Source organism: Equus asinus, chromosome 25 (genome assembly GCF_041296235.1).
Source record: "Equus asinus isolate D_3611 breed Donkey chromosome 25, EquAss-T2T_v2, whole genome shotgun sequence".
Taxonomy (NCBI): Eukaryota; Metazoa; Chordata; class Mammalia; order Perissodactyla; family Equidae; genus Equus; species Equus asinus.
Genome location: NC_091814.1, coordinates 15278028 through 15291621, shown reverse-complemented (window position 1 = coordinate 15291621; position 13594 = coordinate 15278028). Strand labels below are relative to the sequence as shown.

At 42.7% G+C, this 13594-nt stretch overlaps 1 protein-coding gene across 1 annotated transcript; it reads left to right on the top strand.

Annotated features, from left to right (window-relative positions):
- The first annotated feature begins 7272 nt into the window (after window positions 1–7272).
- LOC106846212 (small proline-rich protein 2E-like) lies at window positions 7273–7845 on the top strand. Its single transcript, XM_070497817.1, has one exon. It carries the CDS (start codon window positions 7288–7290, stop codon window positions 7447–7449), a length of 162 nt encoding a protein of 53 aa, XP_070353918.1. The 5' UTR covers window positions 7273–7287; the 3' UTR covers window positions 7450–7845.
- Window positions 7846–13594: the final 5749 nt, after the last annotated feature.

Below are 13594 nucleotides of genomic sequence, written 5' to 3'. Positions count from 1 at the left end.
AGGTTAATTAACACATTCCTCAGCTCACGCATTTACCAGTTGTGTGTGTGTGTATTCGCATGCTTGCGAGTGATGAGAGCTCTTAAGGTGTACTCTCTTATCAAATATCAAGTGTCCAGAACAGAATTATTAACCACAGCCACCAGGCATTACAACACACCCCCGGGGCTTATTTATCTCAACACTCAATACTTGTACCTTTTGACCAACATCTCTGCGTCTCCCTTACCACTCAGGTCCCCTCAGCCACCATTCTACTCTCTGTTTCCATGAGTTCAGCTCTTGTAGATTCTCCAAATAAGCGGTATCAGTCAGCATTTGTCTTTCTCTGTCTGGTTAATTTCTCTCTGCATAATGTCATCTAGTTTCACCCATGTTGTTACTAATGGCAATATTTCACTTTTCTCCATGGCTTGGGAGTATCCCGTTATATACGTGTATATATTTATGCACAAGTATAGGCACCCACACCCACACACACATTGTCTATTTCCATGCATCTGTCCATGGACACTTAGCTTGTCTGCATATCTTGGCTGTATGAAAATTGCTGCAATGAACACGGGAGTGCCGATGTCTTATCTAGGTACAGTTTCATCTCCTTCGGATACATGCCCCAAAGTTGGATTGCTGGATGATATGGTAGTTCTGTTTGTACTTTGTTGAGGAACTTCCACACTGTTTTCCATAGTGGATGGTCCAATTTGCATTCACCTCCACCGTGTACAAGGTTCCCTTTCTCCACATCCTTGTCAGCACTTGTTATTTGTTGTGTTTTGATAATGGTCATTCTAATAAGTATGAGCCGATGTCTCGCTGTGGTTTTGACTTGCGCTTCCCTGATGATCAGCAATGTTAAGCACCTTTTCATGCACCTGTTGACCATTTGTATGTCTTTGGGAAAATATCTGTTGAGGTCCTTTGCCTCTTATTTACTAACATTATTTGATTTTTCTTTTTTCTTTTTTTTTTTTTTTGCTATTGACTTGTATAAGTTCCTCACAGACTTTGGACATTAACCCTTATCAGACATAAAGTTTTCAAATATTTACCCCCTCCTGTAGATTGCCCATTCATCTTGTTGATGGCTTCCTTTGCTGTGCAGGAGCCTTTAATTTCTATTCTATCCAGTTTCATTGAGATAGTTATGACACATAACACTGTGCCAGTATGAGATTTCCAATATAATGATCTGATACATGTGTATATTGTGAAATGATTGACACAATAAAGTGAGTTTTCACATCCATTACCTCACATAGTTACGGCTATTTGCATGTGTGGTGAAAACCTTGAATATCTACTCTCTTAGTAACTTTCAGATTTACAACACAGCGTTGCTAACCAGGATCAACATGCTGTCCAGTACATTCCTATGGCTTATTCATCTTGAAACTGGAAATCTGTACCCTTTGACCACTTTCACCCATTTACCATGTTTCCTTACACACCCACCCCAACCCCTGCCGTGCTCTCCTTGGAAACCACCAATCCACTCCTCAGTTCTCTGAGTAGTTTTTGTTTTAGATTCAACATGTAAGTGACATCACACATGATTTGTTTTTCCCATCTGACAAATTTCACTCAGCAAATGCCCTCCAGGTTCATCCTTGTTGTCACACATGGTAGGATTTCCTTATTTGTCATGACGGAACAATATGCCATTATATCTATCAATCAATCCACCTGTCGTTCTATCTATCTAGCTATCATCCATCTATCTTTGTATCGCATTTTCTTTATCCTGTCCTCCACTAATGGACGCTGAGGTTGTTTCCATGTCTTGGCTCTTGTGAGTAATGCTGCTGTGCACCCAAGAGTGCAGATACTCTTCGACGTGGTGGTTTCCTTTCCTTCAGATAGACAGCCAGAAGTGGGTTTGCTGGATGCTATGGGCGTTCTGTTTATTGTTTTTTGAGGAACCTCCATACTGTTTTCCATAGTGGTCGTACCAAGTTGCAGTCTCACCAACAATGTACAAGAGTCCCCTCTTCTACTCATCCTCACCGACACTTGTTGTCTCTTACCTTTCTCAGAATAGCCACTCTGATGGTGTGAGGTGCTTTCTCATGGTGGTTTTGATTTGCATTGCTCTGGTAATTAGTGAGGTGCAGCCCCTTTTCCTTGCTATTGAGCTGTGTAAGTTCCATGCATATTCTGGAAACTAACCTCTGATGGGATCGTGGTTTGCAAATATTTTCTCCCAACTTGCAGGCTGCGTCTTCATAATGTTAATCGTTTCTTTTGCTGTGCAGAAGCTCTTCTGTGTGTTTAATTTTACTTGTTTATCTTTTAATTCTTAGTTTTGTCGATTGTCCTTTTGGTGTCCTATCTATAACATCATTGCCAAGACAAATGTGAAGGGATTTCCCCAGTTTTCTTCTAGGAGTTTTATGATTTCAGGTGCTAACATTTAAATCTTTAATCCCTTTGGAGTTAATTTTTGGGAATGCTGTAAGGTAGGGGGTCCAGCTGTGCTCTTTTGCATGCAGCTGTCCCGTTTAGTCAACGATCATCCTTTCCCCATTCAATGTGCTGGGTCCCCTGGTCAAAGGTTAGTTGGCTGTATATGCTTGCTTTGTGCCTGGTCTCTCTATTATGTTCGGGTGGTCCACCGTCTGTTTTTACGCCAGTACCATCCGTTTTGATTACCACAGCTTTGTAATATAATTTGAAATCAGGAAGTGTGATGCCGCTAGCTATGTTCCTCTTTCTCATGATTCCTTTGGCTTTTTGATGTCTTCTGTGGTTCCATACGAATTTTAGGATTGTTTTTTTCTATTTTTGTGATAAACGTCAACGGAAGTTATAGGGATTGCATTGACCCTGTAGATTACTTGGGGCAGTATGAACATTTTAACAATGTTAAATCTTCCAGTCTTTGAACACTGGAGATCTTCCTATTTATCTGAGTCTTCCTCAATTGCTTTCATCCTGTCTTACCGTGTTCAAGGTCCAGGTCTTTCACGTCCCTGATTAAATTTATCCCTAAATATTTTGTTTTTGATGGCATTGTGAATGGGATTACTCTTAGTTTCCCTTTAATAGCTTCTTGTAAGTGTAGAGAAACACCACTCGCTTTTGTATATTGAGTTTGTAACTTTCCTGTCAAGTTGTTTATTAGTTCTGAGAGGTTCTTGGTGAGTTCCTCGGGTTTTCTATGAGATTTACATAAGAGACATGTAAGTTATGCGATCAGCAGGCTGAGACCATTTTCCTTTTCATTGCCAATTAGATCTTTTCATTACTTTTTCTTGCCTAATTGCTCTGTCTAGGACTTTCAGTACTATGTTGAAGAGTGGGGAGAGTGGGCACCCTTGAGTTGTTCCTAATCCTAAATGGAAAGCTTTCTGATTTCACCATCGGGCATGCTATTATCTGTGGGCTTGTCCAATATGGCCTTTGTTATGTTGAGGTACGGTCCGTAGCTATGTAATTCGTGGAGAGTTCCTATCATGAAAGGATGTTGAATTTTGTCAAATGCCTTTTCTGCATCCATTGAGGTGATCATACGATTTTTATCTTTTGTTCTGTTAATGTGATATATCACATTTATTCATTTGTGTCTGAGGAGCTTTCCTTGCAACCCAGGAAACAATCCACATGGATCATGGTGTATGACCCCTTTGATGTGCTGTTGAATTCTGTTTGCCAGTATCCTGAAGTGGTAATGGAGATTGAGCCTTATACTCAGAAACAAAAGCAGAAGGCAGACATCCAAGGGGACTTGCAATTGTCATTTCTCTAAGAAGATCAGGAATATCTCAGCATGGTTAATTCGTGTCTCTTTATCTCTATTTCTCCTCTGTTGTGTTGTAGAATTGTGATTTGAAGGGACTATATTATTCAATGATATAAGACTTATAGTAGTACAATGTGAGATAAAACGTTGAGTCATGAGTTGGAGAAAATTTTCTTCTTTCATCTAATTTTTCTTATAGTAATGATTCACGGTAAAACCCTTAGCAAGTGAGGGACTGGGGATTTAGGATTGAACCTGGGCTTATCTGACTCTTAAAGTCCATAAAGGGAAGCTCTAGGTATGTAGATCAAAGATACACAGATAGATAGTTATATAGATAAATAGATAGATAGATAGATAGATAGATAGATAGACAGACAGATATGTGGTGTTTTGTGTTTGTGTATTCTGTGATCGATGTCTCAGGCTTCAGATGGTGAAACTTGGGAGAAATTGATCGTTAGATGCCGTTCTTTGTCTTGTGGCAGCTCTTGATGTATCTGATCTTGAGGAACTCTGAGTGTGTCTGTTCACCTCTGCAAAATGAAAAGTGACTCCTGCCTGACTTGTTCCGGGCACCAGAGCCGCCATGTCTTTGCTGCCTGCACGGTGATGATTCACAGCCTTTATGAGGGTTGTCCTCAGTGGGAGACTTTCCAGATGCAACCGAGAGTGGATTATCTGAAACTGGAATCCCATTTGAGCAGCTAATTCTCAAATTTTGGATGGCCGAAATCAGACATTTCTCTGAGGATTGACGTTCAGGTGGGGTGTGAGGTTATGGGGCGTGGTAAGTGACCTGCTGAGGAAAGGCTCTTCTCTTGGCTCCCTGAAAAAGTCTAGGTGAGCCATTTGGTGATGACACTGTTTTCAGTCACATGACCTGAAAGTGCTGAAGTGATGGTTCTGTCCTGCCAGGTCACGGCTGAATGTCAACCTTGGTCAAAAGCTCTTCCTTACTGACAGGAACAATGACAGTTCTGGGAACCTAACCTGTTCAACTGAGGGGGTGTGATGCTAGATTGACTTAGGGATCCTTCACGTTCCGTGGCTCCGCAGCTGAGTGTTTCACAAGTTTCGAGCGTCTCCTCTTCCTCCTCCTCCTCATTTTCCGTTTCCCAGTATAAGTCCACATTTCTTGGAAAGCTTCCTGACAATTTGGCCAAGACAATGAGCCTTGAGTCACGTCACTTTAAATGTTGAATGCACAGCATTTAGTCATCCCCAATGACTGCATGAAGATTTAGCAAAGATGTGAAATGGCGACCCACTAAATGCGTTGATCTCATCTCCTGAGTGATGGATATGTCCCAAAGGGGATGGGTAAGAGAGACGTTGAAGCGACTCAAGTGCCCTGCAACTTACGAATGCATAAAGAAGATGTGGTATATATATATGTATATATATGTCGCATATATACATGTATATATGTATAGAAACACACACACACTGGCACACACAATGGAATACTACTCACCCACAAAAAAACCCAAAATCGTGTCATTTGCAACAACATGGATCTACCTTGAATGTTTGATGTTAAGTGACATAGGCCAGACAGAGCAAGACAAATACTGCATGATTTCACTCACATAGGGAAGATACGCAAACACACGGATAAAGAGGACAGATTAGTGGTTACCAGAGGGGAAGGGGCTTGGGGGCTGAGTGAAAGAGGTAAAGGGTCACATATGGATGGCAATGGATAAAAGCCAGAGTAGTGGCGGTGAGCACGATGCAGCCTATACAGAAAGTGATAAATAATAAGGTATGCTGGAAATGACCCAATGTTATAAACCATTATGGTCTCAGTAAAACAATTAGAAAAAGGAGAGGTATACACTGTGGAGGTGAGAGGATAATGTGGCAAGATGAGGGGTCCAGAGGGCTTAAGGAAAAGACAGAGAAACAGCATGCAAATATACTTAAAAAATCATTGTTTTAAAGCCCTAAATCCTGTTTGGAAAGAGAGTGTGAGAAAGCAAATATAGAGGATCAGCCTAAGTCCCTATTTTCTCCTGCTCTTCAGATATTAGTGCTCTGACCCTCTGAATGATGCTAGGTGATGCCGTGGTCCCTGTGGATTCCATGAGGCCCACTTTGGTACAGATATATAAAGGCGGCAGTTTTATGCCCTCAAATTGCAGGAGCAAAGCAGTGAACACAGCATTCTGGAGGTCACCATTTGATTGACCGTTTCTAGGGTTTTTTTTATGGGATGGCTATTGTGCCAATCTGCTGCCTTATCTCAGTCCCTTTTAGAAGAAGAAAAGGAGAGAAGATGAGCAAGCCATGGATCCGAGGGAAATACAGTAAAGGAAGGACTTGGGTTGAAGAGAAAGCTGTCACCTGCTAGTCAGGCTCTTTTCAACCCAGCACATACAGCAAGATGGCAACCATCCAAAGTGGAACCGAGCAGGCAGTTCTATGACTCAGGGAAGGTGGAAGATAGGAGGGGTCTTCTTCCCCAATCAAGAGAGAGGGCCTTGGACCACCAGTTGGGGAATCGCCTAAGTCTCCCCCTGCCGTAAGTCCCCGACACTGAGAGCTAAGGCCGGACCTTGTGAGTCATGAGCACCTAATCCAGAGAGGAGATCCTGGTTCAGGAGATTTCCTGTTTCCAGTGTCCCTGTCAGGCCAGTTCTGGATGGGTTTGCATTTTGTTTGGGAAATTCCGGGGCAGGCCAGTTTTTGGCAGTTGCACTTCGCTCTGGGCTGGGCGTCAAGCCCTATAAAGAGGTGCTCTGCTGCACGACTGTCATCCTCCTGGTACTCGAGTCCCAACCTCCTTTGGAGAACGTGGTGAGTGTGATTTGTTCCGTTGATCTGTTTTGTGGTGCTCTCAGATGTTGAATTTAGTGTGCAGACAGCAAGTTTGTTGAGTCCATAGGTATGATGGTGGGTTTGATGCTACTTAGGTGATGGAAGCTTAGCCTTGAGGCACAATGATATCCTGTCTTGATTCATGTTTCGGTAGCTTGTTTGAGGTCGTGTATGGAAAAGCAATTCACAGGAAAGGTTTGAGATGAAGAAGAGGAAAGACCAAAGTATTTTTCTCTCTGCTCTGTCTCTTTGATTTCCCTTTCCTCCCGCTGGGGTTTCCGAGGCTTAGTAGGTGTGAGGCCCTTGCATTTTTCCTGCTGGCCGTTTGCTCTGTACCTAAGTCAACCTATGGGGACTTCGGAAGAGATCCCGATGATAGTAATTGCTTGCGAGTTTTCCCAGGATTTCAGAACTTCTGATGGCCTTTCATGAAGATGATATTTTCCCACAGAAAACATGACTTGGTTCTTGCAGAGATATTTCCTTTGAAAAAATGATATGAGCAAAGAGAGGATTTTCTCAGGACTGATGAGGCAGTTGGCTAAAGAGGAAGCAGGGTGGTGGAAGGCGCAAAAGAGGGAGTTGAGAGATGAAAGCCCAATCTTGGAAATGGGAGAGGGAACATCTCCCGCTATTCTATCAGCCGCGGTTTCTCTCTCTGGAGGAGTCCCTTCTTGTGAACACTGTCTCTAATTTCTTTCAGCTCCGAAGACTCCAGAAAGATGTCTTCTCAACAGCAGCAGTGCAAGCAGCCCTGCCAGCCCCCTCCTGTGTGCCCACCTAAGTGCCCAGAGCCGTGCCCACCCCCACAGAGGCAGCAGAAATGCCCTCCTGTGCAACCTCCTCCACCATGCCAGCAGAAGTGCCCGCCCAAGAGCAAGTAACAGCTTCAGCAGCATCAGGATCTGGAAAAGAGAAGGACCATTGGCTCGCCTGCTTCCACAGCTCCACCTTCACCTTCTCTTCCGAGCCTATCATGGTGGCAGAAGCGGCTCCTCCACCCTTCAGCCTGTAAAATGCCTGTGTGACTCCTGACAGCAAAAGGGTTCCTTCCTGAGGCTGTCACACTGCTCCTCTCCAGGAGGTAGCCGAGGAAGGGCATCCTCAGCTGTGCCAGCATCCCAGAGCTTCAGGAGGAAGAGCAGCAGCTCTCTTCCTGGGTGCCAGCAGGGGATGCTCTTGATGTCTTCTGTGTCTGTCTGTCCCCTGGGCAGGCGTTTGTATCACCTGGCAATTGTTCCTTTTCTTCCATTTCCTGAATAAAGTGCCATTTTGTGGGATGGGATATTGTCTTTCTTTGAAAACCTGCTTGTCAGCAATATCCTCTCACCCTTTTGGGTTTCTTTCTATCCTTCTTTGTCCCAAGCCTCAGGTCTCACATTCAGTGTTCTCTGAATTTTGGAGCGCTACCTAACATTCTTTCAATCTCATGTCAAATCCAGGTTATTTCCCTTAATTACTGCCTGATTGATTTTAGGAACAAAGTGTTTAATTCCTCAAGATTTCAATCTCTCTGCTACAAATTGGGGTAAATCCTATTTACATTACCCACTTTTCTCAGGCATGAGATTGAATGGTAATTTAGTTGTCAGAATGCCTGGCACATCTTAGCCCTCGGTAAGGCATCAGATCGTCCTTGTGTCCATCCTCATCATCAACAACCTCGTGACCACCCTCACCCTCACCACAACCTCCACGTTTGCTGCAGCTGCAACGTGCAAGTGTAAGATGCAGAACCAGGATAGGAAACAAGAAGATTCTTAAACTTTATGACTCTGTCGTATTCCGCTGTTCTCTTTCTTTTCTGATTCACTTTATTTTTTACGTGATGTTGCAGATGAAGAGCTTTTCGGGAGTAGCGGAGTCTTCTGCATAAAATCATGGTAGTTCTGAACTCGTGGGGAGCCCAGAAGGAAGAGAAGTAATAAGGCTCCCTACAAGGGAAATCGCTGCCTCCTCTCCCCGTGAAGCCCCTGCTCTTCTTCCTCCAACAACGCACCAAACTTCAGGGTCATGTCATGTATTCTCACCTCCAAAACTCCTTTCTTGGATGCTCTGACCCCATGTTTGAAGAATATTGGGGTTTACATGGTTGCTTAGATTTACGAAATTACTGTTGCCATGCAGCTTCTTTTTGAAGTGCTGAGCCTACTAGGCAGGTCATCTGTGGAAGGAGAGATATGTTCTGTAAATATCCTTTCTGTGTTCCTAAGTGTCCGCAGACTTTAGCGTTAGTTGAAATCACACACACACACACACACACACACACACACACACACACACACACCCCTTTGCCGTTGAGAAATACAGAATTACTTTCAAAACAACAAAGTCTTCCTATTAAATCATAGTGTGCTTTGTCCTATTGAATCTTAAGAAGGTCTTCCTCTCGGTCCATTCTCCACTCCAAAGCTCGAAGTAACAGACTCCAAGAGGATGGAGCTGCAGATGGAAGGAGAGTCCCAGATTACTGCTCAGCCTGCATCAGATTGCGACATGAATGAAAATTAACCCTGTTATTTGAGGTGGTTTCTACTGTAGCTGGCGTTATTTGTTCTCATAGAGAAATGGGTTGTAGGGGAGTGCTACCCCAACAAACCTCCACTCTGTGGCCTATACTGTGGAGTCTGCATGTGCTTGGCAAGGAAGCAGGTACTGGAAAGTTTAAAAATGTTCTTAATATCAAATATGTAAATATGATAGATGTTCGTCAATGGCAAACGTTTGCTGAAATGGCATCTTGATAGCGCGTCTAACTGTTGGTTATTTGTATTGTCCAACAGGGTATTTCACCGGGCTTACATTCAGGAAATCCTTGCTTAGTTTGCAAGCCAAATATGAAAAGAAAAGAATAGAGCCCAGAAATTCGAAGTCTGGTGGAATTAGAAGAGTGAGTGTTCGTGAGCCCCAACGAGTGAGAGATGAGAGGAGAAACGGTTTTGAACTTGAAGTTCACTCTCAGTTGACTGGAACAACACAGAAAAGACGTAGACGTGTGTAATCTTTCCCCCTGTCGTGCTGGATAGTCTCAGGCAGCTCCATTCGGTTCCGAGAAAGGCAGTAAAATCAAGCAGACCTGAGAATGACTTCTAGGAAAGGGCCTGAGTGTGGTTACTAGACCACAGAAACGACCGGAGGAATGACAGGTATCACATTCCTAGTAAGTTTTTGGGGGAATTGATGACTACACAAACTGTGAGCCGAGACTCAAAAGACTTTGATTTTTCAAAAAGAATACAACTCTCCAATCCCCCTCTCCCGCTTTCCACCCCACCCATTTCTGACATGCTCAACAGAGGTAACAAGAAAGAATTACCTCTGGGAGGTGAACAAAGGGGCCAGAGGATGCTGGATGAGGGATTCTCTCCCAGAGAATTGGATCAGAACATGATCAAGGCAAGGAGGAGAAGGAATGGTGAGGTTCCCCAACTTAATTTCCCCTTTGTATGATAGTTGTTCTCTTTCGTCTTTCCCACAGCTTTCTCAGGTTATAATGCACAGATGAAATTGCATATATTGAAGTTGTACGAAGTGATAATTTGACATATGCGTACTTCGTGAAATGATTGCCACAATCAGGTTAATTAACACATTCCTCAGCTCACGCATTTACCAGTTGTGTGTGTGTGTATTCGCATGCTTGCGAGTGATGAGAGCTCTTAAGGTGTACTCTCTTATCAAATATCAAGTGTCCAGAACAGAATTATTAACCACAGCCACCAGGCATTACAACACACCCCCGGGGCTTATTTATCTCAACACTCAATACTTGTACCTTTTGACCAACATCTCTGCGTCTCCCTTACCACTCAGGTCCCCTCAGCCACCATTCTACTCTCTGTTTCCATGAGTTCAGCTCTTGTAGATTCTCCAAATAAGCGGTATCAGTCAGCATTTGTCTTTCTCTGTCTGGTTAATTTCTCTCTGCATAATGTCATCTAGTTTCACCCATGTTGTTACTAATGGCAATATTTCACTTTTCTCCATGGCTTGGGAGTATCCCGTTATATACGTGTATATATTTATGCACAAGTATAGGCACCCACACCCACACACACATTGTCTATTTCCATGCATCTGTCCATGGACACTTAGCTTGTCTGCATATCTTGGCTGTATGAAAATTGCTGCAATGAACACGGGAGTGCCGATGTCTTATCTAGGTACAGTTTCATCTCCTTCGGATACATGCCCCAAAGTTGGATTGCTGGATGATATGGTAGTTCTGTTTGTACTTTGTTGAGGAACTTCCACACTGTTTTCCATAGTGGATGGTCCAATTTGCATTCACCTCCACCGTGTACAAGGTTCCCTTTCTCCACATCCTTGTCAGCACTTGTTATTTGTTGTGTTTTGATAATGGTCATTCTAATAAGTATGAGCCGATGTCTCGCTGTGGTTTTGACTTGCGCTTCCCTGATGATCAGCAATGTTAAGCACCTTTTCATGCACCTGTTGACCATTTGTATGTCTTTGGGAAAATATCTGTTGAGGTCCTTTGCCTCTTATTTACTAACATTATTTGATTTTTCTTTTTTCTTTTTTTTTTTTTTTGCTATTGACTTGTATAAGTTCCTCACAGACTTTGGACATTAACCCTTATCAGACATAAAGTTTTCAAATATTTACCCCCTCCTGTAGATTGCCCATTCATCTTGTTGATGGCTTCCTTTGCTGTGCAGGAGCCTTTAATTTCTATTCTATCCAGTTTCATTGAGATAGTTATGACACATAACACTGTGCCAGTATGAGATTTCCAATATAATGATCTGATACATGTGTATATTGTGAAATGATTGACACAATAAAGTGAGTTTTCACATCCATTACCTCACATAGTTACGGCTATTTGCATGTGTGGTGAAAACCTTGAATATCTACTCTCTTAGTAACTTTCAGATTTACAACACAGCGTTGCTAACCAGGATCAACATGCTGTCCAGTACATTCCTATGGCTTATTCATCTTGAAACTGGAAATCTGTACCCTTTGACCACTTTCACCCATTTACCATGTTTCCTTACACACCCACCCCAACCCCTGCCGTGCTCTCCTTGGAAACCACCAATCCACTCCTCAGTTCTCTGAGTAGTTTTTGTTTTAGATTCAACATGTAAGTGACATCACACATGATTTGTTTTTCCCATCTGACAAATTTCACTCAGCAAATGCCCTCCAGGTTCATCCTTGTTGTCACACATGGTAGGATTTCCTTATTTGTCATGACGGAACAATATGCCATTATATCTATCAATCAATCCACCTGTCGTTCTATCTATCTAGCTATCATCCATCTATCTTTGTATCGCATTTTCTTTATCCTGTCCTCCACTAATGGACGCTGAGGTTGTTTCCATGTCTTGGCTCTTGTGAGTAATGCTGCTGTGCACCCAAGAGTGCAGATACTCTTCGACGTGGTGGTTTCCTTTCCTTCAGATAGACAGCCAGAAGTGGGTTTGCTGGATGCTATGGGCGTTCTGTTTATTGTTTTTTGAGGAACCTCCATACTGTTTTCCATAGTGGTCGTACCAAGTTGCAGTCTCACCAACAATGTACAAGAGTCCCCTCTTCTACTCATCCTCACCGACACTTGTTGTCTCTTACCTTTCTCAGAATAGCCACTCTGATGGTGTGAGGTGCTTTCTCATGGTGGTTTTGATTTGCATTGCTCTGGTAATTAGTGAGGTGCAGCCCCTTTTCCTTGCTATTGAGCTGTGTAAGTTCCATGCATATTCTGGAAACTAACCTCTGATGGGATCGTGGTTTGCAAATATTTTCTCCCAACTTGCAGGCTGCGTCTTCATAATGTTAATCGTTTCTTTTGCTGTGCAGAAGCTCTTCTGTGTGTTTAATTTTACTTGTTTATCTTTTAATTCTTAGTTTTGTCGATTGTCCTTTTGGTGTCCTATCTATAACATCATTGCCAAGACAAATGTGAAGGGATTTCCCCAGTTTTCTTCTAGGAGTTTTATGATTTCAGGTGCTAACATTTAAATCTTTAATCCCTTTGGAGTTAATTTTTGGGAATGCTGTAAGGTAGGGGGTCCAGCTGTGCTCTTTTGCATGCAGCTGTCCCGTTTAGTCAACGATCATCCTTTCCCCATTCAATGTGCTGGGTCCCCTGGTCAAAGGTTAGTTGGCTGTATATGCTTGCTTTGTGCCTGGTCTCTCTATTATGTTCGGGTGGTCCACCGTCTGTTTTTACGCCAGTACCATCCGTTTTGATTACCACAGCTTTGTAATATAATTTGAAATCAGGAAGTGTGATGCCGCTAGCTATGTTCCTCTTTCTCATGATTCCTTTGGCTTTTTGATGTCTTCTGTGGTTCCATACGAATTTTAGGATTGTTTTTTTCTATTTTTGTGATAAACGTCAACGGAAGTTATAGGGATTGCATTGACCCTGTAGATTACTTGGGGCAGTATGAACATTTTAACAATGTTAAATCTTCCAGTCTTTGAACACTGGAGATCTTCCTATTTATCTGAGTCTTCCTCAATTGCTTTCATCCTGTCTTACCGTGTTCAAGGTCCAGGTCTTTCACGTCCCTGATTAAATTTATCCCTAAATATTTTGTTTTTGATGGCATTGTGAATGGGATTACTCTTAGTTTCCCTTTAATAGCTTCTTGTAAGTGTAGAGAAACACCACTCGCTTTTGTATATTGAGTTTGTAACTTTCCTGTCAAGTTGTTTATTAGTTCTGAGAGGTTCTTGGTGAGTTCCTCGGGTTTTCTATGAGATTTACATAAGAGACATGTAAGTTATGCGATCAGCAGGCTGAGACCATTTTCCTTTTCATTGCCAATTAGATCTTTTCATTACTTTTTCTTGCCTAATTGCTCTGTCTAGGACTTTCAGTACTATGTTGAAGAGTGGGGAGAGTGGGCACCCTTGAGTTGTTCCTAATCCTAAATGGAAAGCTTTCTGATTTCACCATCGGGCATGCTATTATCTGTGGGCTTGTCCAATATGGCCTTTGTTATGTTGAGGTACGGTCCGTAGCTATGTAATTCGTGGAGAGTTCCT

What these genes read in the sequence shown, in the direction of transcription:
- LOC106846212 (XM_070497817.1), top strand. Translation starts at nt 7,288, where the DNA reads ATGTCTTCTCAACAGCAGCAGTGCAAGCAGCCCTGCCAGCCCCCTCCT.